General features: G+C 38.2%; 1 protein-coding gene across 2 annotated transcripts in view; it reads left to right on the top strand.

Annotated features, from left to right (window-relative positions):
- The window catches only part of LOC127416815 (FERM domain-containing protein 5), a 186,717-nt gene that overhangs the window by 118,977 nt on the left and 40,347 nt on the right, over nt 1–27,393 (top strand). For both annotated transcript variants that reach the window (XM_051656367.1, XM_051656366.1), the window contains exons 2-4: nt 21,515–21,619; nt 26,110–26,152; nt 26,459–26,537. In XM_051656367.1, coding sequence (XP_051512327.1) covers nt 21,515–21,619; nt 26,110–26,152; nt 26,459–26,537 — 227 coding nt within the window. The remainder of the gene's footprint in view (nt 1–21,514; nt 21,620–26,109; nt 26,153–26,458; nt 26,538–27,393) is intronic.

Raw genomic sequence — 27,393 nt, 5'->3', positions numbered from 1 at the left:
TTTCATGTGCTCTGTGCTGAGACTCGCTTTGTTGCGTTTATCTGTGATTTCTTATTGGCTTTTTCACATTACAATAACCAAGTTTAAAGGGATAGTTCTCCCAAAAATGAAAATAAATTCTTATTTAGCACTATATTTACTCAATTTCACACAAAACCAAAAAAAATAAATAAATTGTATTTTAAATGGTAGATAGCATTTCTTCAGATTTCTGTTTAGTCATCAAATTTTAGTATCACCTCAGTCTAATGATGGACTACACTCTTGAAATGGAATACATAGACTATCAATTAATTGCCAACAAAACCCTTCATCAGCAAACTAACAAGGACAATTGCATCTATGTGAACTTCTGCAGTTAATCCAGGATGGACTTCAAAGACATTAGTCATTAATCTTACAGTTCATACAAAATCTTTGTGTAAACACTGACCCTTAACGCTTACTTAGTTTAATCATTTTAAACCATGACTTGCACTATACATAAGTAATATTGGCATTATATTCATGATGTTAGCCTGAGGGGAACTGGCCTCCACAGTGAGCCTGGTTTCTCCCAAGGTTATTTTTCTCCATTAACCAACATCTTATGGAGTTTTGTGTTCCTTGCCACAGTTGCCTTCGGCTTGCTCACTGGGGTTATTAATACAATTATTATTTAATTACTTATTTTTAAACACAATTCACAATCGTATTTTATCAAACAACACAATGATGACTCTTAAGACATTATAAATATTACAGTTTCATTTTCTGTTAATGCATGATCTTCTGTAAAACTGCTTTGAAATGATGTGTGTTGTGAAAAGCACTATACAAATAAAAATGACTTGACTTGACTAGTCATTTATTTGCACATGAAGAAATTGTTAATATATTAGGAAGAAGGAAATAACAGTACACACAGTAGTCTAGCAACCATGGATGGAATGTCCACGTTAGCAATCACATTTACTCATTTATTGACTCAAACCAATTGTACATACAATGCAAAATGAATATGACATTTACTTACAGCACACGAAAATGTAGGCAGCTGACTTGCTACCTTGCTGCCTAATCAATTAATGGCTTAACTGACATCTGTTTTGAATTAATGGAACTGGTCTCCGAACAGTTTGAAAAGCACCTTATTTTCATAGTACCTCCATATACAGCCTCCGGAGGCAGCATTTGCCTGATTTCGAATGCAGTCTTGAAGTTGCACTCACACGCTTGTTTGGATCCAGTGCCAGCAGCTATCTTCTCCTGACAGTTTAAATAGCCTGGATCACCTTTTTGGATTGTCACAGAGTTACTGTCATTATCTGTGAATCAGAGGAACTTTTGATCCTGATCCTGAAGTTTTTGATTCTTGCTGATAGAATATGTGCTTCAGAGGAAGATATTAGATGAGCGCTCGACGGGAAGAAAACGCTGGATTTTCGTTAGGTTCGTGAATTACATCTGTTTAAACGAGATATCTGCATATTTGCAGACAGTATATAATAGAAGTATTATTGATATTTGCCCTTTATCATTAGAAAAGTTACAGGGAACTGTTGAGGAGAGGCTGATTGAATATGTGCTTTAGAGGTAAATAAGTGAGCGTTCCACAGGATGCTGGATCTGCTGAGGTTGTGTGAGGTTGGTTTATAACATCTGTTTAAACGAGATATGGGCATATTTGCAGATGGTATATGATATTACTTTTGTTGATATTTGCCTTTTTATCATTAGACATGACAAAAAGTGACAGGGAACGGCTGAGGAGAGAGAGGGCGAATGAAACGGGCGAGCACTTTAAAGTTATGAGCTCAAACGCGTCTACTGATGCTCTGATATGCGGACCATTTAATGACACTGTGTTGCACACCAGTCTATTACTGTAGTAACACGATGGCACAAACAACAAAACGAACTGTGACTGGTCGTTTACATGTCTCAGATGCTTCACATGCAAGCAGGCGATTTTCGGCACCCTCAAGAAAAAAATTGGCCAAACTGGAAAATTTATCAGCCGATGCTTAAAAAAGTCAGAATATTGGTTGGTTTATTAGCCTAGAGAATATATCAGTTGACCACTACTCCACACAGAGAAGCCCAGTTGAGCCTGGATTTGAACCTGGAATCTGCTTGCTGTGAGGTAACAGTGCTAACCACTGAACCACCACACCACCCTTTAATAGGTCAATGGAATGATGATTTGCAAAAATGTCATTACAGTTCGTTCCTCTCACAAAGCTACAGTATCATATGGCTTCAGAAGTCTTGAAATATAGTGAGTGAGACATACTGTATGGACTACTTTTATTGTGCTTTTTAATGTTCTTGGGGCTTTGGTCACTATGAACTGTTTATATGGCCATAAAAACAGTTTCTTGTTTTTGGTTCCACAGAAATTTAACAGCATAATGGTTTAGAACAAATTATGCATGAGTAAATATTGACAGAACTTTAATTTTTGGGGAAATTATCACTTTAAATGTTTGATTATAATGGTTTGACTGTTAAAACCATTTCGGTGCTACTTCTGAAACATGCTGCAAATGTAACAGATGGTAAAAGGCAGCGCAAGTCCCTTTCAATAAACTTGAAGAGTCAGATCCAAAAATAGAAAAGAGATTTGAAACACAGCAAAGAAAAGAGTCTTTCCTCAAAGTGAAAATAGCCACCCAATGTGCTACTGGTTTTCTTTTCAATTGTGAAGCAAAATCACCTCACATGTTGAAGGTCATTCAGAATGATAAAGACAATTTTTAGAGTCTTTGTCTGGATTTGTTTCATCTACTGTAATTGAATGATAATATTATATATTAACTGGTCATTTCACTGGCAGTTTTTTTCTTTTCTTTTCTGTTGAAGCAAGCATTGCAGTAGTTTTCAGGCTAATTGGAGCTATGAGATTTTATTTTTTGTGTGAACTATCCCTTTAATATTTTAAATTTCCAATAGTTTCATTAGGCGGAAAAGGTAATTGTCTTGCTTAGAAAAGATTGCCTAGACAAGTAAGAGCACACCTCTTTTCTACAAGCTGCATAATTTATGTCTGTAACACAAGTGGTGCAGGATGAGTAATGCACCAAGGTTTATGTTTTAGGGTTAGGAGTTTTGAAAAAGCCCTAACCCCAAGTATGTGCATGTGACGAGGAGGAGGGCTTGGCTGGGACATGAGGATGCACGCCTGGCGCTGAGTTGCCTCAGTCAGTGGGAGAGAGAGATAAGGAGGAGCCGGAGACGCCAGTGAGAGAGAAGACACACGGAGCTGTGTGTGTTGATCGATGTTTTGGTTATGCTGAAAAGCAGTTTTATGTTGTGTTTTGCTTATTAACAGTCTTTTTCGTTGATAACCCGGTTCCCGCTTCCTCCTTTCCGATGAACAAGAGGCATGTCTGCCGCAGTGGTGCCAAAACCCGGGATTGGAGGAAGATGTGCCGTCAAGAGAGTCCTCGCCGCTGATGGAGGATTATGACGCCGAGGATACACGATCTGGTGGTACTGGAGCAGTTTGCCAGGAGGCGGAGTAGCCTGCTGCCATCTGCCAGGAGGCGGAGAAGCCGCTGCCATCCGCCAGGATGAACAAGAGGCGTGTCTGCCACAGTGCAGTAATGATAGTGATGCTTGCCTTAGCCACTACTTGAGGTTTGGCTGACATGTGGCTTTATACATTGATCGTGCTTGTTGGCATCTTTTATCCTTATTTGCATGACAGCAAATTTATAAAGAAGATCCAGGAGGAATTTATGGCAGCCTTGGATTTGTTCACATCAGCTTTAAAGTTTTTCTGTCAAAAATGCATTTTGATCTCGCTAAGTTGGGAATGTTAAGGGGATTTTTCTCTCCTCTTATTTAGAGATGGCACTGTCATTTTGATTAGTGCTTTTTCAGTTTTAATATGGCCAACAATAGAATGGTGCAACCATTGTTATTGAGAATCCCTTACAGTATGTGTGAGAGAGTAGCACTGTGAGATACAAAGTAAAAGAAAGAAAGCACTGCACTGATAAGTAAGGGTGGTCGATGAAGCCATCAGCTAGAGTTTGATATTCACTGATAGATGTGCCCTAGGGTCCCTCCTGGATGGTGTTGTCAGGGGGCTCTGACTTTCCCCTGTCATCCAGAGTTACTTAGCACAATCTTTACATGTGGCCACCTCATCCAAAATAGAGCTGCCATGACCGAGGCCCAGTGCAGGGGAAAGAAGTGATGACAAAGTCACCTATTCGGTGATGTTTGATGAATAACTTCAGCTAAGCGTGATGGACTTGAGATAAAACCAGGCATCTCTGTGTACCTCACCAAAGAGTGTACCTGAATGTGAATACGTGTCCACAGTTTTTTACCAAGTCTTGTTTCTGTCACATTGTTGGTGTTGGATCGTGGATTTTTACCCTAAAAAAAAAAAAAACTGCCATATTTTATTGTAATATTTCATTGCTGATGTTATATTTTATTCTGTTTGTTCCATTTAAGTTGAAGTGTAATATCTGTGTCTTTAACAACACACAACAGTTTTTGTAAATAGTTGGAAAACAGAAAGAAAGAAAGAAAGAAAGAAAGAAAGAAAGGAGTGTGTGTGTGTGAATTAGATGAATGCAGTAAGCGTGGGCAGTTCTAATGGGAGCCGTCTCTTTGTGATGGATGGGAAGTCATGTCACAAGTCTCTATTGCATGATGTGTCCCAAACATACTCTTCCTTCTGCATAATTAAGAGCATTTGAGCAGCCACGGCTATTTTAACACCCTTGTTCCTGCCATGCCAGAGCCAGCCATGATGTGCAGAATTTTAATATTCCACAAGCTTCTCATATATATTCACATGCATTAGGTTCCATAAAGACAGCTATAAAGGAAATGAATGCCCAGTTTCTGGTGGATCTATGTTGCAATCATTCATACTCAAACAGTTGTACAACCATCATATGCAATTAACTATACCATTTTTCCCCCTCATGTACTGTAGGGAAATGATGCTGCTAGTATGCAATACTTCGCCCCTAAGGAAAAACAGCAAATGCAATCTAGTGGAGTCTAACAGTTTGAGAAACCTGTAATGCTACAATACCCTTCTTATCCTTGCAAAGGCACAATGAGGAGCTCTACTGCCCACACATAATAACCTTCCCAGTGCTTTACAACACCCACTGAAACATCCTCATTTACTTGGCATAAGAGCACTCTTGAGTTAGGAGCAATATATGCTGGATTGTACTGTACCATTGAGAAAGTAAAAGAGACAGAAAAGTAAAATCTAACTCAAATCTTTAGTTAGAAGCAAGTGTTCTTACAGTAGTCCTCTGTTTGTGCAGTTTGATCACACAGGAAGTCGGCATGTTGTTTCCAAGAGTTACGGTATCCTAGGATCGGCCACATTATGCTGACTCACCGACAAGAGACATTTTTAGAAAATATAAATGATTCTTCACTGTAGTACAGCCTGTACAGCTGAAAACAACTCGCTTTTGGCAGAAAATGGAACTCACACATGCCCATAAGCCCAACAACAGTTACTGCTTTGGCCACTGGGGGCAAAGTTTCAAATTTAAGTAAGCACAGACTGATTTTAGCTAAAGAAAAGTCAACCTACTGTTTCCGATTTCACTGTAAGATCAGTCTGATTTGTGAAGAAATTGTTTCAAGAATTCAAAAAAAAAGTTTAGCTATTTTGCCTGAATTCTAACAGACCAACTCTACAATGACCTGGATGAAGGAAAATGTCTTCATAGACGACTGGACTGTCAAAAGGCTTTAAAGTATAACAAAATCCTAATTCATATCAAATTTATTCATACACCCTAACCTAAACCCCAACCCTAAACCTAAATGCAATCTTCAAATCGTGCTCACCTTAGTTTACATTAACACATTTACTTGGTTTCCATGGGACCAGAACCCATGTTTCAGAGATTGCTCACACAATGCATGCTATCAAAAGCGCTAAAAAGGTGAGCACATTTGAATGAAGGCAAAATGTTTGATGGGGGATGGCACTTGTCAGTAATTCGACAGAATGGGATTGATTTCAGTAGCAAGCAACATGCCAATTTCCCATGTGATCATGTTGGACATACACTGCTTAACATTTGATAAGTTTGCTGTGTATGGCAGGGTAATGGGTTATGCTGAATTCTAACAATGGAAAGAGCAGTGAACTCAGTGTCCATCTGTGGTGCCTGTAGCAGTGTTTCTACAGTGAGTGGGCAGGTAGTTCTGATTTCTCTGACTAAAGTCAGTCCTACTCAACATGAGCCCCTCAGCCCCTGTGCTCTCCTCTATGCTAATGAGCAGTCAGGTCAATGTAAGGGCACAGACAGAAATAGCCCGTTACCTTTAGCACTTTGCTGTGGGAGTGATGCTGGGTGTTACCTGAACTTGTCGTATGGTATCACTTTGCAAGATGTTATGAGAGATATTGACTGCCTGTTAAAGGCTGTTGTTACAGACGTGGCTTTAGGTTTTCATTAGATGGTCTCAAACTGCAGCTGATTACTAGTTATTATATTTTTAAAGAGTTGTATGAATCTGCCAACCCTCAAGGCTTCTTGATGTTGTCTATACACAGTTTTACTCTTTTATGCTTACTCATATTCTGCTCATCAAGGCCAAGTGCATCCACATGTAATGCATCAATATATTTTTATTTTATTTGTGTTGATATATTATATCTATATTATATCCATCCATCCATCCATCCGTCCATCATATCATAGTCAATGTTCCCCAGGCATCTAGAGCAGCACTTAAGGACAGCAACAGCCTTGAAGTTTACATTGTGACACAACATAAGTCATACCTCAGGCCTATTCATGATAATTAATGAAGGGGTGTAAAATACCAGTGCTGCTCTACTGTACCCCTGCTATTGTGTTTCCCAACCCTGGGGGAGATCACTTACCACTAGTGAATTCAGCCATAAAAATGCAGAAATCTATTTGGCCTTTGAGACTGGCTTCCTGTGCTGGCAGGCGTAAGAGGAGTAGTACCATACTGCGTGACAGAGCTTTAATGGAGGCCCCAGGGATCTGCAATCTAGCCCATAAATTATTCACAGTGTCATGGAAAGCAGGATTCAAAGATCTTAATGCCATTTCACTGGACTTGTCTGCCAAAAATTTTGGTAAAGACAAAGTTTCTAATCAAGTCAAGTCATTTTTAGTTGTGTTGCATTTTGTTTCAAAGCAGCTGCAGATTTTTTGAGGGAAAAACTGTTGATTAAAGCCTAAAAGGTTGGTTTGAAATGTCGTAGTCATTCATCACTCTTTGAAGCTTGTGATATAACAGGTAGGTTTCATTCAGAGACATCAATTGCATAATAATTGCAATTAATGTCATACATATGTATCATGCATCCATTTTCTATAGCCGCTTATCCTATGTAGGGTTGCGGGTAGTGTTGGAGACTGGCCCAGCTGTCTCGGGCCGAAGGCGGGGAACATAATGTCTGTCTTCATCTGTTCATTGAAGAAATACCTCTGCAGATTGTGTGAGGAAAAAACAGTTGATTAAAGCCTAAAAGGTTGGTTTGAAATGTCCAAGCCAATTACATTTTTGGAAATATTAAAGGGAAAGTTCACCCAAATATTAAAATTCTATCATCATTTACATGTTGTTCCAAACTCGTATGACTTTCTTTCTTTTATGGAACTCAAAAGGAAATACAGTGCATCCGGAAAGTATTCACAGTGCTTCACTTTTTCCACATTTTGTTATGTTACAGCCTTATTCCAAAATGGATTAAAATAATTATTTTCCTCAAAATTCTACAAACAATACCCCATAATGACAACGTGAAAGAAGTTTGTTTGAAATCTTTGCAAATTTATTAAAAATAAAAAATGAAAAAAATCACATGTACATAAGTATTCACAGCCTTTGCCATGACACTCAAAATTGAGCTCAGGTGCATCCTGTTTCCACTGATCATCCTTGAGATGTTTCTACAACTTGATTGGAGTCCACCTGTGGTAAATTCAGTTGATTGGACATGATTTGGAAAGGCACACACCTGTCTATATAAGGTCCCACAGTTAACAGTGCATGTCAGAGCACAAACCAAGCCATGAAGTCCAAGGAAGTGTCTGTAGAACTCCGAGACAGGATTGTATCGAGGCACAGATCTGGGGAAGGGTACAGAAAAATTTCTGCAGCATTGAAGGTCCCAATGGGCACAGTGGCCTCCATCATCTGTAAATGGAAGAAGTTTGGAACCACCAGGACTCTTCCTAGAGCTGGCCGCCTGGCCAAACTGAGCGATCGGAGAAGGGCCTTAGTCAGGGAGGTGACCAAGAACCCGATGGTCACTCTGACAGAGCTCCAGCATTTCTCTGTGGAGAGAGGAGAACCTTCCAGAAGTACAACCATCTCTGCAGCACTCCACCAATCAGGCCTGTATGGTAGAGTGGCCAGACGGAAGCCACTCCTCAGTAAAAGGCACATGACAGCCCGCCTGGAGTTTGCCAAAAGGCACCTGAAGGACTCTCAGACCATGAGAAACAAAGATTGAACTCTTTGGCCTGAATGGCAAGCATCATGTCTGGAGGAAACCAGGCACCGCTCATCACCTGGCCAATACCATCCCTACAGTGAAGCATGGTGGTGGTAGCATCATGCTGTGGGGATGTTTTTCAGCGGCAGGAACTGGGAGACTAGTCAGGATCGAGGGAAAGATGAATGCAGCAATGTACAGAGACATCCTTGATGAAAACCTGCTCCAGAGCACTCTGGACCTCAGACTGGGGCGAAGGTTCATCTTCCAACAGGACAACGACCCTGAGCACACAGCCAAGATAACAAAGGAGTGGCTCCGGGACAACTCTGTGAATGTCATTGAGTGGCCCAGCCAGAGCCCAGACTTGAACCCGATTGAACATCTCTGGAGAGATCTGAAAATGGCTGTGCACCGACGCTCCCCATCCAACCTGATGGAGCTTGAGAGGTCCTGCAAAGAAGAATGGGAGAAACTGCCCAAAAATAGGTGTGCCAAGCTTGTAGCATCATACTCAAAAAGACTTGAGGCTGTAATTGGTGCCAAAGGTGCTTCAACAAAGTATTGAGCAAAGGCTGTGAATACTTATGTACATGTGACCTTTTTTTTTTTTTTTTATATAAATTTGCAAAGATTTCAAACAAACTTCTTTCACATTGTCATTATGGGATATAGTTTGTAGAATTCTGAGGAAAATAATTAATTTAATCCATTTTGGAATAAGGCTGTAACATAACAAAAAGTGAAGCGCTGTGAAAACTTTCCGGATGCACTGTATCAGGCAGAATGACAGCCTCAGTCACCATTCACTTTAATTGTGTGGACAAAAAGATAACATGAAAGTGACTGAGGCAGTCATTCAGTAACATTCTACCTTTTGTGCTCCAGAAAAAGAAAGTCATACAGGTTTGAAACAATATAAGAGCGAGCAGCCTATAAGATGACATGATTTTTGGGTGAACTCTCCCTTTAATTGCTTTATAATTGCATAAAATTCAATTATGTATTATGATGTATCAGACACATATTAATCAAGCCATTTACACTGTGATTATATAAATCATACATGACCTTAAAGCTGAAGTGTGTGTGTGATGTCTTTGCCACTAGACACTAGACTACAAACATATAGTCCTGTCCGAAACTTTATGGGTAAATCAACCTATTAATCACTCTTTGAAGCTTATGATATCAGCTAGGTTTCAGAGACATTAATTGCTTCATAATTGAATCTAACGTCATACAAATGTATCATCCATCTATCCATTTTCTATAGCTGCTTATCCTATGTAGGGTCACGGGTAGTGTTGGAGCTTGTCCCAGCTGTCTCGAGTCGAAGGCAGGGAACATATGTATCAGACACATCAATAAAGCCATTTACGATGTTACTATATCAATCAAATGTACAGTGACCTCAAACCAGATCTAATATCACATAAGGCTGCCAAAAGATTCCAAACATGCGTCTAGTTGAATTTTTAATCACTCTTTGAAGCTTGTGAAATAACATGTAGGTGTGGGTTTATACAGTCTCTTTGATGTTATAAGTACGGCCCTGTCTCTCCATCTCTGTTGATATGACTGTATCTCCGAATCTCTCTCTTTCTTGTGCTTTCTTTCAGGGCAAATTCACCTCTTTCCCCTCCTTCCCTCTCTCACATGCCCCACTGTGTTTTGATGGCCCAGTTTGGGTATGCTTAGTCTTAGCTGCTGTGTTATTCTTTCACGCAATGACATAGTGGGAATCCTCTGTGCTGCTTTTGGGAGTTGTAGCACTGAGCAAAGCACTTTGTGAGATGAGAGTCCTCTGTCAATGCAGTTTAGTGATTCAGGGGCGAAGTCACTACTTTTGCACGCTATTTTAAAACAAAAACCTGTGATTTATTCACTTAAGACTCGCAGTCCAGTTTAACCAGGTACTAAATGTGCAGAAAAATCACTGTGCATTGTCATTCTTTTCAGTACAAATAATTTCTGAATAAAGAAGGCTTATTATAGATTAAATCTTAGTCTGTCCCCACACTAATACGTTTTGGTTTGAAAACATATAGAATTTGCTACATTTATGCTTCTCATCCACATTGTAACTGCGTTTTCCTCCTCTGAAAATGGAGACTTTTGATAACACTCTCTAGTACTCCATACTTTGGAAAATGATGCCGATGCTGAAATAATTACATTGAAAACTGAGTTTTCAAACTAAAACATATTAGTTTGGACATGGCCTAGTCACAAAACATTTTGCCTTGTGCAATTAACATCGCTTTGTTACCAGTAACGGACAGCAGGCAATCAACATAATTTTACTAAAAAGAGATGTTTGTGTACATTTTCTTTTTATCATGGCAGAAGTAATTCATCAAATGGTGGAGAAGAGCATTATGACCGGCCATGCAGTATATCTAGACACACAATGAAGTTAAAAAGAAAGTTGAGTGAATTCCCCCCTCTGCAGCATTCATCTACAAACCAAATACAACAGAGATCAAGGAAATTTTTAAATGCACCCCGTTTCAAAACTGATAGTTAGCTGAGTGAATTGGACATTGCAGTGATAGTTTACACTGCCCTACATTACTTATGTTTATGGCTAATTCGTGTTGTTTGATGTGGAGCTCTGAGGAGTGGCTGGGGTCTATTGGTCTGATTTAGCCCTGAATGGTGCAGTGCTCGGGACCTCATCGACCCTCGGGTGTATACAGATGGCTGTCAGACTGTCTATCACGGTGCATGGATTAATGCACTAAAGTGTCCAAATGCTTTTGGGGCCTCTGAAGACACCCAGATGCATGCTTACTTTTTCTCTGTATTTATAAAATTATTAATTAACAGGTGACTCAAGTATTGGACCTTGACCCAATTTCTTAAAAAAGGGCCAGGGCCAACTGATTTAATTTTTAATAAAGAACCTTAATGAACAGAATTGCAGAGGAAAAACAGAATTGATTACTGGCAATGTATTATACTGAAATAGCTAATCTTTAGCTTTGACTTTGTCATTGTCATGCTACGCTAGTGCACTGGAGACCTTGAGATCAATACACACAAGGCTAACTGCTTGATAAATGTGCTGGCTCCTAAACTCCTTATTTATTTGCAAATAATGACTTTTCATGCTTTGTACCTTTTTATTAAGTAACTAAGAAGACATAGCTCTTTCTTTCTTTCTTTCTTTCTTTCTTTCTTTCTTTCTTTCTTTCTCAGTTCATTAATTTATGTGATACCTTCCATAGTTTTGCTCAAGAAGATGAGATTTGCTTAAGGCCATGAGACTGGAAATGACACTTCAGTCTGCTACATTACCCACTACAATCATTCACAATCCCCAACAGCCAATCTACTAATGATAAAAAAGGCCACACAGCCTTTCTTAGCGATACATTCCCCAATGTTATAAAACATTTTTTTTTTTTTATTAATAGTGAGTATTTTCACTAAGACATAAAAACTGTTTGAAAGATTAATCTGGAGTGCTGACCAGTGAGAAGGAAAATGAGCAAGCAGTGATATTAAATACAGTATCATGCCATTGATTTCACATTTGGGGACATATGGGGATATATTCAAATCATAAGCAAAAGCCTAGGATGTGTCCCCAGCAACTGAGTTAAGAGAATTAAACTGCCATTGTGTTGACTGGAACATGTACCTTTATTCCAGTTTGGTGCTGTTTACTGCAATATACTGTAATACTGTATGCTTTCCTCACCATTAGTGCCAGGCTGCCAGCGTTTAATGGATAAATTCACTGTCATTTATTTGAAGGCCAATCTGTATATGTGGATATTTTGCCCTCTAAACAGTTTGTCTTTCTTGATGAACAGAGATGAGATACAACATTAGATTTAATCAGAAAAAATCTCACACACTTTCATTAAGCTTTATTTCCTCTGTCTCACAATTGCACAATTCCTGCAGTTATGTATTGTTTCCAGGAAACAGTACAACCTTTTGCAGTGAGAGTGGAGGGGAAAGAGAGGTAAGCATAGGTTTATGGAGAGATGCTCTGGAAAAGTGGCATGTTATAGTAGTGCTATAAAATACTAATGTTCTCTCTCTCACTCTCTGTGGCCAATATTTCATCTACTGCATTTTGTAAACACAAATGGATGTGGTGCAATTCTCCTGTAGAAATGTATTTCAGAGCTAGTGCACTGTAGATTCACAGAAAAGAGCTAAATTGAAATTCCTTTAAAGTGAATCCACATATGCTATACTATGCTATACTATACTATACTATACTATACTATACTATACTATAATCCTTCAAATTGTGATGCAGTTGGACAACATTAAATTGCCATCCTTGTTTGGTTTTTGCAGATATATTTTGGTGTAACTGAAAGATATGTTGTTTTATTGACAAAAAAACACTGTTATTCCCAATGCAGTCTCATTATCCAAGAGCTATGGAAGATAGATGATTTCGCCTTTGTGTTATCTCTGGCTTAGTGGCTATTTACACATTCACTCTGGTGAACAATGAGCATTGTCCAGCCATCTCATTTACTGTAGATGATGAATGGCCTCTACAAATATTTGTGTACTGCTCTCCACTGTGTTAAAGCATGGGCTGGGATAGGGTGTGTTTGAATGTGCTCTGTTCTATGTGTGTGTTAGGGAAATGGAATTATTTCAGAGCCTCTTTATGTCGCTTTGGTGGCTTACTCCAAAGACAGTATAAGTGAATGTGAAAACATTAATCTCTCATAACCATGGATGACTAATGCTCAATCATTGTCGCCATGGATTTGCTCATTCAGTCCATGTGTGTGTGTTACAGGCCTGAGTGAAGAGATGCGGTGTATGAGAATGTGTGTTTGCCTCTTTTAGCCTTACTCTAGTAAGCAGACATGCCATAATGGATTATGGAGCTTCAGTGAGGAACCTGCTCAAAAGTGACAGGGGTTAGCACTTCTGCATAATCCCTTGGGCCTTTGTCTGAATGCTGACGAGTAAATCACCATGAGCTGTATGAATATTACTTGCCACATTGTGTCCATAAGACACAACCCTAGGCTCTTCTGTCCGGCCTTTACCACATTTCCACAGAGTGCTGGGTCTAATAGAGGGCTATTGTAATATCTGAACATATCAGAGCACCACAGAAAAACCGATAACTCTGGATGTCAAAGTGATCTTCAGACTTCTCTGGTTTAAAACCCTGTTGACACTGACAATGACTTGCAGCATAAAACTGACCAGAAGTCTTTAAAAAAAAAGTAGGCATGCACTGCTATTGGAGCACGTGTCATCCGTCTCCTGTGAGATATTGTAGTCCATTGTAGGCAAGATGGGGGAAAAGTTCATATTACTGTGTGTGATTTCACTGTGATTTGTCTCTGCCCACATACTGGGATGCAATAAAAAAATTATGCATGGAAAACCATGTCAGAAATTTGCGGCAATCTGAGTAAGTTTGATTCGTACATTGATAATCATTCATCTTGTTCATGATAAGATGCTTTATGATCTGTGGCAATATACATACAAATGCTTTCCCATGCAGAATTTTTTTTTTTTTTTTCAGGTAACTCAGTTTCGGAAATTAATTTACACACACTTTTTAACAGTGGTCTAGTACAGGGCAAATTCAGTCAGATCAATGCCAAATCCAGGGACTCAGTACAGCTGTTGGCACTCTCTGTCCTGTCTATGACCTAATGTGACACCCAACCAATTAACTGATTTCAGTGTGGGCCGTAGGTCAGTGGATTAAATAAAACATTTTGGTTTATTTATTTATTTGCTCATTTCTCTCTCAACAGCGAGGGTGGTCTGACCTGCTCGCAAATAGGGGCCACCTATTTCTCCAGTTTTGGCCCCTTTGGCAGTGTTTGTGTGTTCCAGCACTGTGTGTTGTACAGCTTTACAGTCGGCTCTAGACGCCCACAGAATGTTCTATTTGGCATCATCCAGACGTGTGCACTCATGCTCCACTGCCCTCCATCTGCTCAGTAACCCGAAATAGAACGGTAAAAGTTTGAAACTAAAAGATTTACTAATTTTCATGCAGAGAACTTGAGATGAGAACTAGAATGTGATTTTTGACAATTCTTGTGAGAAGGGCTTGACAATAATTTTTCAGCTCACCGGCCACTGTGGCTAGTAGTATTCCAAAGTCACTAGCCACTCAGCATTTTCACTAGCCAAAATCCCCACAACTAGACCCACAAAAAGTAATACATGTAACTTTAGACTGTAACTGCATGGATTTCTTTGGAAATTTTATTTGAACAAGAATGATATATGAGTTCAGCAGGACACAGGCCTGATGATTAAAGTCATCTCTTAGAAAATCTGAAGGCAAATATGGCCAGCTATAACAGGAGTAGGATAGAACAAGAGGAAAACGTGTCAATAATTTGTCCATTTGTCCACTGAAGTACATATTTTAATCCTTTTTAACTCTTGCACTTGCCTACTTGTCTTCATGAAAGTTTACCATAGTTCTTCCATTATTTTTTTAGAGGCATTTGTAATAGTAAAGCCATAACCACAGGTCAGACCATGGATGGCTCCACATTACAATGTGGTTAGGCTAATTTAGTCTTCCTAAAAAATAAACTATTGTATTTGTTTGCCTAAACACATTTGGAAACCATTAACTACAACTTTCACAATTAATAATTCCGGTACAAAATTAGATTTTAGGTAGATTAATGTCAAGTGTACAATACAGCATCAGGCTCATCAGTGTTTTTCCATAACTGTGTATAGTATGTGTGTGTGTGTTTGTTTGTGTGTGTTAGAGAGAGAGAGAAAAAGAAAGAAAGAAAGAAAGAAAGAAAGAAAGAAAGAGAGAGTGATGATCTTAAAGGAATAGTTTACTCAAAAATGAAAATTCTGTCATTATTTACTCACCCTTATATCATTCCAAACCTGTTTGCTGTTTTTTCTTTCTTTCGTGGAACGCAAAAAGAGACATTTTTGAAGAATCTGTACGCAGGTCTTCTCATACACAGCCATCTTTGAATTCTGAACACAAATGTGGGCTAGAGCTTTAAAGGAGGATGATTATCAGTTAATAATTTTAAATTTGGGACTATTCTTTATACAAACCAATTGTATGATTTCAGAAGACTTAAAATCTATCGCCCAATCATATGGACTACTTTTGTGATTTTGTTTTGATCAAAATTGTTTGAAGCTTGACAGGTCTTGTCACAATGAACTATCAAATGTCTAGAGCTGCATAAGGATTCTTCAAAAATGTCTCCCTTTGTGTTCCTAAGAAAAACACAACAGTATAGGTGTTTAGAATGATATGTGATTAAATATTGACAGAATTTTCATTTTAGGGTTTAAGGAATATTCTGGGTTCAATACAAGTTAAGCTCAATTGACAGCATTTGTGACACAATGTTGATTACCACAAAAAAAGTTTTATGAAAGCATTTACATGGATGTTTGCTGAGGGTCAGGGTGGGCTTGGGGATTGGGAGGGGGAGGGGGAGGGGTAATAGTGTGGGTTAAATGTTGATTCTGTGTATATATTTTTTGCTTTTCTTTGTTAACTGTTTGAATCAATAAAAAATGTTAATGAGAAAAATGAAAGCAATTACATTATTCTGTTAAAACTTTTGTATTATTTGAGCTGTAAAGTTGTATAAATTGTCATTTTTACAGTCATTTTTAGTGTTTTAGGGTTTGTTGACATTACATCATGGCAACAAAGTTGTGAAATTGGCTATAACTATACTCATATTGTTTATGTCTTGTGGCTATACTTTTAAAAAGTGAGTATTTTAACGTTAAAAAATTGGCCCCCATTCACTTTCATTTTAAGTGCCTCACTAGGGGGAGAGTGGGGCACAAACTAACGTGGGGCTAGTTGTAACACACGTGATTTAAACATTTCCACACTCGCTGGTAAGACGAAACTTCATTTGTTTACTTGTTGCCATGTCGACACTGTGTAAAAAAAAACAAATGCGGAAGACATCGGCAAAAGTTCATTTTAAAGTAGCAAAATTTAAAATTCACATAAAAGTACATTTTCATGTCTGTTTTTACTGTTTATTTAAAATAAGGCAAACTTGGTATAATTTTAATCTTTTAGCTAGCATCTTACATAATCTTTTAATTCTTAGATAGCCAGCAGACGTGATCAGCCTGGTTTAAATCCCAGTTGCGTCGACGGGGCATGTTGTAACACTGCGTTACAATGTGCCCCAATTACAAAAAACTATATGCAATTCCATGCAGTCAGATATGTAATTTACATAATTCCCCTTAATGCGTGTGTGTGTGTTTGTTTGCGGGAGTGTGTGTGTGTTTTGTCATCAATCCATGCATTATTTCGGTCAATGGTGTGGCTTTGTTGTGTATTTATTGTCAAATGTCAAAATTATTGCTATATTATACATGACAAAGCTAATAAATGGCTTTTATTGACATGAAAATTTAGTTTATCTTCTAGGCTTTTTAATTAGATCAGATACAGTTGTTAGAGGGGGATTTTAAACTGTTATATGGCCTTGTTACAATGTGCCCCTCACCTGTTACAAAGTGCCCCGCCTATGGGGCATGTTGTAACATTTCACTTTCTTTTTTCGAGGTAGATTCCGAAAAAAGTATATGCTGTATTCATGAAATAAGACCACATATGTGTAATAGACACGTGTGAAATTAATCTGAAAAAAGAAAAATACATCGAACCCCAAGTACATTTACTCAAACTTAAGAACTCCCCACCCCCTTATAACCCAGATTTTTTATTTGTTTTTTAAAGAAAAGGAGGGGCAAGTCAAAATTTTTTTTTGTGGTAATCACTATTATGCTGAAAATGCTATCGATTTAGCTTAACTTGTATTGAACCCAGAATATTCCTTTAACTATTCCTTTAAATGCTGAGGTATATGACAGTGTACACAGTCAGGTTTCTCGACTTGGGCACTGCCACTGAATGACTCTCCCCATGTCTGTTGCCCCCTCGGAAAAATTAAAAATATATTTCCAAGAGCAAACAAACAAGCGTGATTCTCTTCTGCCCTTCTATCTGCCTCTTCCTTGAGCCACACATAAACACCATTAGTAAGTTCAAATGACTGACATCTCAGATACACCTCCTCTGTAAATGCATTTAAGAGCCTGACATGGTTTTCAAAGCTGTTTGGACTGATGAAAATGCTGGATTTATTGTTTGACCTTTATGTCTTTTAATTTTCATATTCCACATAATTGTCTGAAAAGCTCAATTTGACTGCATGTGTTGCCTGTCTGCTGGCAGACCTCATTAAATGAGCACCATATTTTCAAGAGCGTGTTTTTATCTAGAGCAGGAGTCGGCAACCTATGGCACGTGTGCCAGCATTGGCATGTGGAGGGGTAATCACTGGCACGACAGCAACGGCGAGAGAGGAGCAGACTATGTTATTTATATTAATTCCGCACCAGAATTCCAATCTACATCTTGATGTAATCCTTCCTCATGATCACGCAGCATGTTTTCATAAGCTGAATGGGAAGCTAAACAAAAAGTTAGAATGTGAGGAGACTGCAGTATACCCAACAGACTCGTGCAGCGCGTGCAACCATTCACGCATCACGAGTCTGCAGTGCTTCACTTTCGGTTAATCGCATGAGTAAACGCGCCTGCTTTGCTTCGGTCAGACTACGTGGATGACAGCCTCTAATAGTGACACCACTATTAATCCTTGAGATTTCAAACCCAGCATACAGGTACACCCTCCTTAAACCATAGTCACACCTAAAATTACATTAAACAATTAAAAGAGAAAACAAAAACCCTATTCAAAATATAAATTAACCCTGGAAATAAAGTTTTAGGCTTTTGCAGGTGCGTTTTACTTGATCGGCTTGTGATGTGCGAGTGGCTTGCACGCGCAATGCGAGTCTCGTCACACTTTAATAGTGTTTATCATCCCATTCAGCTGATGAAAACATGCTGCGTGATCATGAGGGAGGATTACAACAAGATGTGGATTGGAATGCAGGTCAGGTGCAAAAAACTTAATATAAATAAAATAGCCTACTCCTCTCTCGTCTTTTTTTTTTTTTTTTTTTTGCGTGCTAGTGATTACATGACATGACATAAAATGACATAATATAAGAAATATTTCAGATTCCACACAATTTGGGGCCTGGGTAGCTCAGCGAGTAAAGACACTGACTACCACCCCTGGAGTTCCCGAGTTTGAATCCCAGGGCTTGCTGAGTGACTCCAGCCAGGTCTCCTAAGCAACCAAATTGGCCCGGTTGCTAGGGAGGGTAGAGTCACATGGGGTTACCTCCTCGTGCTCGCTATAATGTGGTTCGCTCTCGGTGGGGCGCGTGGTGAGTTGTGCGTGGATGCCGCGGTGGATGGCGTGAAGCCTGCACACGCGCTATGTCTCCGCGGTAACGTGCTCAACAAGTCACATGATAAGATGCGTGGGTTGATGGTCTCAGACGCAGAGGCAACTGAGATTCGTAATCACTACGCCACCACGAGGACTTAGAGTGCATTGGGAATTGGGCATTCCAAATTAGGGAGAAAAAGGGGAAAAAATAAATAAATACATAAATAAAAAATATTCCACACAATTTCATGATCAGTCATCAAATAAGCAAATTTGTGACATTAATTGTGTTAACTCATTTTGTACAAAAGGACAGGTTTTCTTTTATTAAAGCACTTAAGATGCTCTATGAAAATTCACATGCAGAATCATAATTATATCATAATCATTGGGCTTTGCACATAAACTGTTATGCTGATAATATCATTTGTAATGAAAAAACAAACAAACAAACAATTACATTAGCAAAATACAAAATAGAAACAATTTCACAAGTGGACTCATACTCACACAGAAAATCGCATGCATTTGCATGTTTTTTTATTTTTGTTTTGGGGAGTCGGCAGAGCCATTGACCAGGAAAATCAAAAATGGCACTCCATGTCAAAAAGGTTGCCAACCCCTTATCTAGAGGTACAGTACATGATGCATCCTACCTAATGGAGAAGGAACAGAGTAAGAAAGAGTTCTCAGTTGCTTCTGTCACTGGTTTAAAGGTGAAACAGTTCAGTTGAATCATCAATTATACTCAGTCATGCTCCAGTGTGTAAAGCACCGTAGTATTTTGTTTAAGGTGCAGAAAGAAATCAGTGAAGCTAAGGTTTTTAGTGCATTAGGGAAAATTGAAACTTTTGTTTTAAAAACGTGACGCAAACCCTTTGTAATCCTCCATTATCACGTTTAGTTATTTTCTGCGCAGGTTTCGGATTAAAAAATGCATTCCATTTTGTACGTTTATTTGTTCAGACATCATAGTCAACATTTATGTCCAATGCTTTCTAGACAAATGAATACATTAGACAATAGGTTTAATTTTGGAAAAGAATGACAGAATACTTGAATACTTACTCATCATTTAAAAAGATAAGTTCAACCCAAACCACAACAGGAAGGCAAGAAAGAGATAACATTCAGTAATGAAATAAATTCACATTAACAGACCTTTAAACAATACACATAATATGTATAAAAACATAACATTTTAAGAATAACTAAACTAATACATTAATTAATCATCAAAAATATTGCAAAGATGTGAACAGATGAATGAGGGACCCTCCTTTCTAACCAAAATGGTTTAATCCAATTTCCTGCTGGAGTGGCATAAAAGGTGGAGCTGAGCTTCCCTTTTCTTTTTGTCTGATAGTGTCAGGAAATGCTTCAGCGACTCTCGCTGGCAGGTAAAACAGCTTAGCAGCTTTAAAGTGTGTAGCTGCTGCTGGAGTTCTTAATAAACACTTTTGAACTGGCTTCTCCTGCTGTGTGATTATTTGAAACTGGTTAAAATGGCATAACTTGTATAATGTAAACGCTAAGTAAACAGAACACATAAAACAAACTAATGGTTGAACCAGTCTAAGTAAAAAAAAATGCTAGTGTTTAACTTTTAATTGCCCAAATCTTTTCATTATTGGGCTTGTTAAAATGCCTTTGACTGTACACTTACTGTGCAGTATGTTTACAGTACCAAGCTCAAGGTAACCAAATGTGTTGTCTAGGGTTACATGCATATTGCAGTTCTTACAGTAAATCTTAATACATAACTATCACTCTTGCCTGAAGACTTGCCAATAAGAGTGAATTATCTTGAGTTGCACTTCAAATTCTGAGCACTTGCAGTTCCAGAAAAAAAGATTGAAAATGGATTATGAATGCAAATGAGAGTGATATTTGAGGTACGCTGAGAGAGACAAGTGACTAGCAGGTTTGTTGAATCTCATTCCTTCCTCAACAAAATTTTTTTTTTTTTTTTCATGGTTATGAAGAACTGTATTAAACAGGTTAATGTGTTTCTAACTGCAGCTAGACTAATACAGTAGGGTCCAAAATTCTGAGAGCACTTGTGAAAACGCTTCCATTTTTACAATTTTATTTTTTATTATTATTATTATTACAAAGTGTATTATCTATGTAACTTAAAATTTTGAGTGAAAAGAGGATTTCAGAATGTCTTGGATTTTTGATAATGTGCCCCTTTTGCATTAATGATGGCATGTTTGTCCAAAACGTAATGATCCGTGTTATCCCAGCATGATTGGAGAATGTTCCACAGAGCATCTTGTGTGCTTCAGTGAAAGCAAGGAAATCTGAATACAAAGGAGTTAACATGGTTACTGTTCCAAATGGAGACATTCATTTATTCAAAAAGACATCTGATAATTCAAAAGCTTGGTACCTGACATCCAAATGGATACCTGCAATATCTATGAATAGTACAAATCAAGTAATTTTGACCATTTGAAAAGTCCTCGAAATTCATTGGTCAAGAAATGTGGGAACCCTGGGCATTGCAGATAGCAGTTTCCCTGCAAATATACGGAATCTCTCCAAAGGAGTCAGAGGAATGATGAAAAATAATTTCTGTTATCAGTAATTAAAATTCTCAGCTTTCCACCTCATCCTTTTATTGACAAAACTCTTAAGAGTTTTATTTGCCCAGTTTTCTTCAGTTCTCCCAAATAAAAACAGCTTACCCAGACAAATGATAAATCTACTCTATTGATAATTTTTTCTCTTTGTCTTTCAGAGGGATGCCAAAGGCCAGTATTTATTCGACCTCATCTGCCACCATCTAAACCTGCTGGAGAAGGACTATTTTGGCATTAGATATGTGGATCCAGATAAGCAACGGGTGAGTGTCCCAGCGTGTGCCTTGCCTCAAACAGTTCAAGGTTAGCAGTACTGCAGAACACCAATTCATTATCTTTAGTGTCTTTACATTCATGTTTAAAACTTTTTTTTTGCTCTGAGAAAGCTACCACATCGGTTAGGATGCTCAAAGCGGCTCTCATTTCTTGGAGTGCATTGGTAGTGATCCTAATATGTGTGGAATTAACGTGTTCCGGGTGGGCTGTATTTATGTTGATTTTGTAGTGGGAAACCTGACTCTCAGGATTATTCTCAAGTAATCAGGAAATGTCTAAGAGAGAGACAGAGATGATGAATAATGGCATCACCTTCTAGAAGGACAGGTTGAAAATCATAAATCATGTGACTTAATCATGTGAGAGCAGAGATGTTTGCCCTTGTCCGTGCTGTGGGGAGAACCAGGGGGATGGTGCTTAGCATGTAAAGGTTATTCTTCTACAAAGAGAAAATGGTCAATGGCTTGCATTTACACACTCACACACATGAATATCAGTAATTAACAGATTTTTAAACATTGACAGATAATTCAAAATGCTTTCCTTTTTGACAGATAAAAAAATAAGGTATTTGTGCAATATTTATAAACCGCATAAACAATCAGGTTTATATTCTATGGATTTGATCCTACGTCAAAAGTGAGGGACAAATTGGAATTTGTAAAGGCAGCAACTGACGTGAAAATAATATTGTGCATACTCTAACTGACAAGCATGCGTACAAACGTTTTATACAGGTGCATCTCAATAAATTAGAATGTCGTGGAAAAGTTCATTTATTTCAGTAATTCAACTCAAATTGTGAAACTCGTGTATTAAATAAATTCAGTGCACACAGACTGAAGTAGTTTAAGTCTTTGGTTCTTTTAATTGTGATGATTTTGGCTCACATTTAACAAAAACCCACCAATTCACTATCTCAAAAAATTAGAATATGGTGACATGCCAATCAGCTAATCAACTCAAAACACCTGCAAAGATTTCCTGAGCCTTCAAAATGGTCTCTCAGTTTGGTTCACTAGGCTACACAATCATGGGGAAGACTGCTGATCTGACAGTTGTCCAGAAGACAATCATTGACACCCTTCACAAGGAGGGTAAGCCACAAACATTCATTGCCAAAGAAGCTGGCTGTTCACAGAGTGCTATATCCAAGCATGTTAACAGAAAGTTGAATGGAAGGAAAAAGTGTGGAAGAAAAAGATGCACAACCAACCGAGAGAACCGCAGCCTTATGATTGTCCAGCAAAATCGATTCAAGAATTTGGGTGAACTTCACAAGGAATGGACTGAGGCTGGGGTCAAGGCATCAAGAGCCACCACACACAGACATGTCAAGGAATTTGGCTACAGTTGTCGTATTCCTCTTGTTAAGCCACTCCTGAACCACAGACAACGTCAGAGGCGTCTTACCTGGGCTAAGGAGAAGAAGAACTGGACTGTTGCCCAGTGTTCCAAAGTCCTCTTTTCAGATGAGAGCAAGTTTTGTATTTCATTTGGAAACCAAGGCCCTAGAGTCTGGAGGAAGGGTGGAGAAGCTCATAGCCCAAGTTGCTTGAAGTCCAGTGTTAAGTTTCCACAGTCTGTGATGATTTGGGGTGCAATGTCATCTGCTGGTGTTGGTCCATTGTGTTTTTTGAAAACCAAAGTCACTGCACCCGTTTACCAAGAAGTTTTGGAGCACTTCATGCTTCCTTCTGCTGACCAGCTTTTTAAAGATGCTGATTTCATTTTCCAGCAGGATTTGGCACCTGCCCACACTGCCAAAAGCACCAAAAGTTGATTAAATGACCATGGTGTTGGTGTGCTTGACTGGCCAGCAAACTCACCAGACCTGAACCCCATAGAGAATCTATGGGGTATTGTCAAGAGGAAAATGAGAAACAAGAGACCAAAAAATGCAGATGAGCTGAAGGCCACTGTCAAAGAAACCTGGGTTTCCATACCACCTCAGCAGTGCCACAAACTGATCACCTCCATGCCACGCCGAATTGAGGCAGTAATAAAAGCAAAAGGAGCCCCTACCAAGTATTGAGTACATATACAGTAAATGAACATACTTTCCAGAAGGCCAACAATTCACTAAAAATGTTTTTTTTATTGGTCTTATGATGTATTCTAATTTTTTGAGATAGTGAATTGGTGGGTTTTTGTTAAATGTGAGCCAAAATCATCACAATTAAGAGAACCAAAGACTTAAACTACTTCAGTCTGTGTGCATTGAATTTATTTAATACACGAGTTTCACAATTTGAGTTGAATTACTGAAATAAATGAACTTTTCCACGACATTCTAATTTATTGAGATGCACCTGTAAATCGTTTGTAGGAACATTTAGAAAATTACCATACAGAACATATCTATAAATGAGGCCCCAGGTCAATTGTGTTACTTTTACAAACATTCCCACTGTAAAAGACAACCTAGTCTCATAGAATGAACATTATTATTGCTATATTTTTGCAAACTTGAGTTTTACATGCCGCGTTCTACAGTTTTATCAGATGAAATGAATACTACAATAACTGTTCGTTTTATTCATTTTTACTCAAATCACTGAAACAATGGCTGATTATGACTTTATAAACACTTATTTTTGCTTTATTACTCACACTGCTGTTACGATATCAAAACACTTTTACTATAATGCATCATTTTAAAAATTATACATTTTAACGCTTGTATTACAGACCCTCTACTGTACATTTGCACTCTTATTCCAGCTCCCCTGATAGAGTTTTGGACTTTGGGCTCTGAAGAAAACGTTTGAGCCCAGTTAAACACACAAGATGATACTTGGGGCAGAAGTGTCACAGAAGCTACATGAAATGATGTGGTTGCTTCATAAATGTGCTTTTCATATTGCATTTCCTTTAAGGACACAATCAATTAGGCTTAGGTGTTGTTTAAGGGTAAGGATGTCTGTTTTGTCAACCTCTTATTTGCTTTTTGGACACTATTGGTTATGATTAGTTTAAAGTTTTAGGTTAGGTAATTACGTTTTATTCATTAAAACCTCTATTTAGCATTCACCTTTAAAACCTCGTCTGAATACACCTTTTCACTTGCTTTTGGCACCCACTGCTGGACATTTCACTGGGAAACTTCAGCAAAATGTGTAATGATGCATGTAATGATGCACAGTAACATAATTTTCATGAGATCAGGCTGGAAAAAGATGCTAATAGGGATTCAAAAGGAAAATTATTAAAAAAGACAATTAAGGTTTTTGTTTTTTTTTTGGTGAAAATAGACCATGATAGAGACATGAGTGTGAATTTGGGGCAAAACAAGAATTTCTAAGTGTAGTTCAGTGGAATATTTCATGGAATATTGTTAATTAAATAGACTAGATTGCAGGGTCTGTTGACTTTTTCACATTGCATACAGAATAAAAAGAAAAAGCCAAGAACTCGCAACACAGCTCTTGGTAAGATTAAAAGAGCTCTTGCCACAGGAGTTCTTTTGATAACAATATCCCTTTAAAAACACAATATTTTATAATTATTGTTTGTAGCACAACCTCAGGTCAGTGTTTGCATTTAAGTAAAAGGACGAGCTAAAATGTGTTTTTTATGTAATTGTATAACTATTTGAATGAGTTTAAATCAACATATTCTAGCTCCCTTAAGGAGAGAATAAAAATGCTGTTTCTCTCTAGAATTCGAGATCTGTTCTGATCTGCGTCTTTTAAATGCAAACCTGACAGAACAATGTTTTTACACACACTCTTGAGTTTCATCTTGTCTGTCTTTTCTGTTGACCCATTTGGGAACCTCATGCATTGAGTGACATTAATAATAATGAGACCATCTAAAGGATGCTCGTTTGCTGTAGACGACACACGGGGACAACGTTAGCATCTTCCGAGTGCCCACAATTCCCATTAGATTATTCCTAGTTGGCAAAATATGCCACAGATTAGCTTACTACCCAGAATACCATAATGTGAAAAGGGAAATATTGGCAAAAAGCTTTCAGCTCACAACAACCTGAAACCGAATCCAGTTAAAGAGCCTGATGCTCTTTCTAGACATTAGCCTACTGGTGCTAAAGCCTGAACATACATTTTTCTCAAATCCAATGGTTCAGCTTGGCTGATTTGGCTTATCTATGACTACACACAATAGCAGTAATAGAATTTCAGCATGGTGTGGAAGATGTGCTAATGTTTAGCTGCAGAGAAGAAAGATGAAATGATTAATAAATCCACCCTGCCCCCCAACTCTGATATTGAAATTCTCTGTATATCAACTCACACTGACCACCTGCTCCTGTATAATAAATAATGTGTTAGATGGAAAATAGATCTGTGTTTGTACATGTACAACTCTGTCAATATGCGTATCTGTTTGTGAGTGTGGTTGGGGATAGAAAAGATCTAGCTCAGAATAAAAGCCACAGAAGTCAATAGAAAACCCCCATCAAAAACAAACTGGTCTTATAGCTCTAAAACTCTCTCCTTTGTCATTTTAGCACTGGCTGGAGTTCACCAAGTCAATTTCTAAGCAGATGAAATGTAAGTATCATCCGTCATCTTATTTATAGTGTGCTAGTTGCCGTAATGGAGCAATTACAGACATCGTCACTATAGTGACTAATGATGCATGCTTTATTGAAAACAAATGGGCTTCAGTGGTATTCTACATGTACAGATGGTGTCATCTTAAATAGTAACAGTCATGATGAAGCTGTTTGTGGTTCTGACATCCAGTGGGTCAGGAAACCTTTGCATGTGTTAAACTGGCTGACCCATGTAAAGGATGATGTGACTTAATTTGGTATATGACCGGTTAGTTCTATGATGTTGATTTTCTCCACACAGCACAACCTCCGTTCACCATGTGTCTGCGGGTGAAGTTCTACCCACCAGATCCTGCTGCTCTAAAGGAGGAGATCACCAGGTATGAACTGAGACAGTGAAAAGATTCTGATTTTTGCATTCAGTATTTGAGTCATATGATGAAATGGCACCTGGTTACATTGCTGGCTCAGTTTCTGACTTTCTGGCCACCCAAAAATAAAAATTCAGTAATTTGTTTTAGTTACCTCATGTTGTTCTTAACCTGTATGTTGTTACATTTTTCATTGGAGCAAAAAAAGGAGATTTTTGAAGAAATCCCACAGCTCTTTTCCATACAAAGACCATGGCTAAAAGACCATTGTGACCATGGCTGTTCAGCTCAAAATAGAAAAGACTGAAATTTAAGTCGTTTATTCACAGAAAATCGCCCTCTCTGCTGCAGCTTTTGATTTTTTTCACTAGTCTCTGTATTCAAACTGGCACATCATGTTCAGTTATGACACACTCAAGAGCCAATGGTGTTTTGACTTCAATGCCATCATACCTGACACATTTTTTTCTTTGAATGCAAACATGAATGAGATTTCAGACCTTTTGCAGAGTGGAAGATAATAAGCTAATCATGGAATTAACAATTTAATTTTTCTGTTCCTCACACAAAACTGTTGAATGGCTTAAGAAGACTTGTAATAAAGCACACAAGTCGTATGGACTACTATGGACTATTGATCGCCATGGACCTTTACTATGAGCTTTCTTTGTATAGACCTTATTAAGGGAAAACTGAAAAATAAAGCTCTTTTTGAAATAGTGTTGTAAACAATTAATGGCAACAGGTCATTGGCAACTGGTGGTTGCACTGACTATGAAGGATTATCCTGAAATATGGTAAAGCCTTTGATGGACTGTGCCTTTAAAATTAATAATGGAGTGTTTTAACATCAGTAAGTAATAGT

Source organism: Myxocyprinus asiaticus, chromosome 26 (assembly GCF_019703515.2).
Source record: "Myxocyprinus asiaticus isolate MX2 ecotype Aquarium Trade chromosome 26, UBuf_Myxa_2, whole genome shotgun sequence".
NCBI lineage: Eukaryota > Metazoa > Chordata > Actinopteri > Cypriniformes > Catostomidae > Myxocyprinus > Myxocyprinus asiaticus.
The sequence above is the reverse complement of the archived record's forward strand: the minus strand, read 5'-3'. Positions and strand labels throughout refer to the sequence as shown.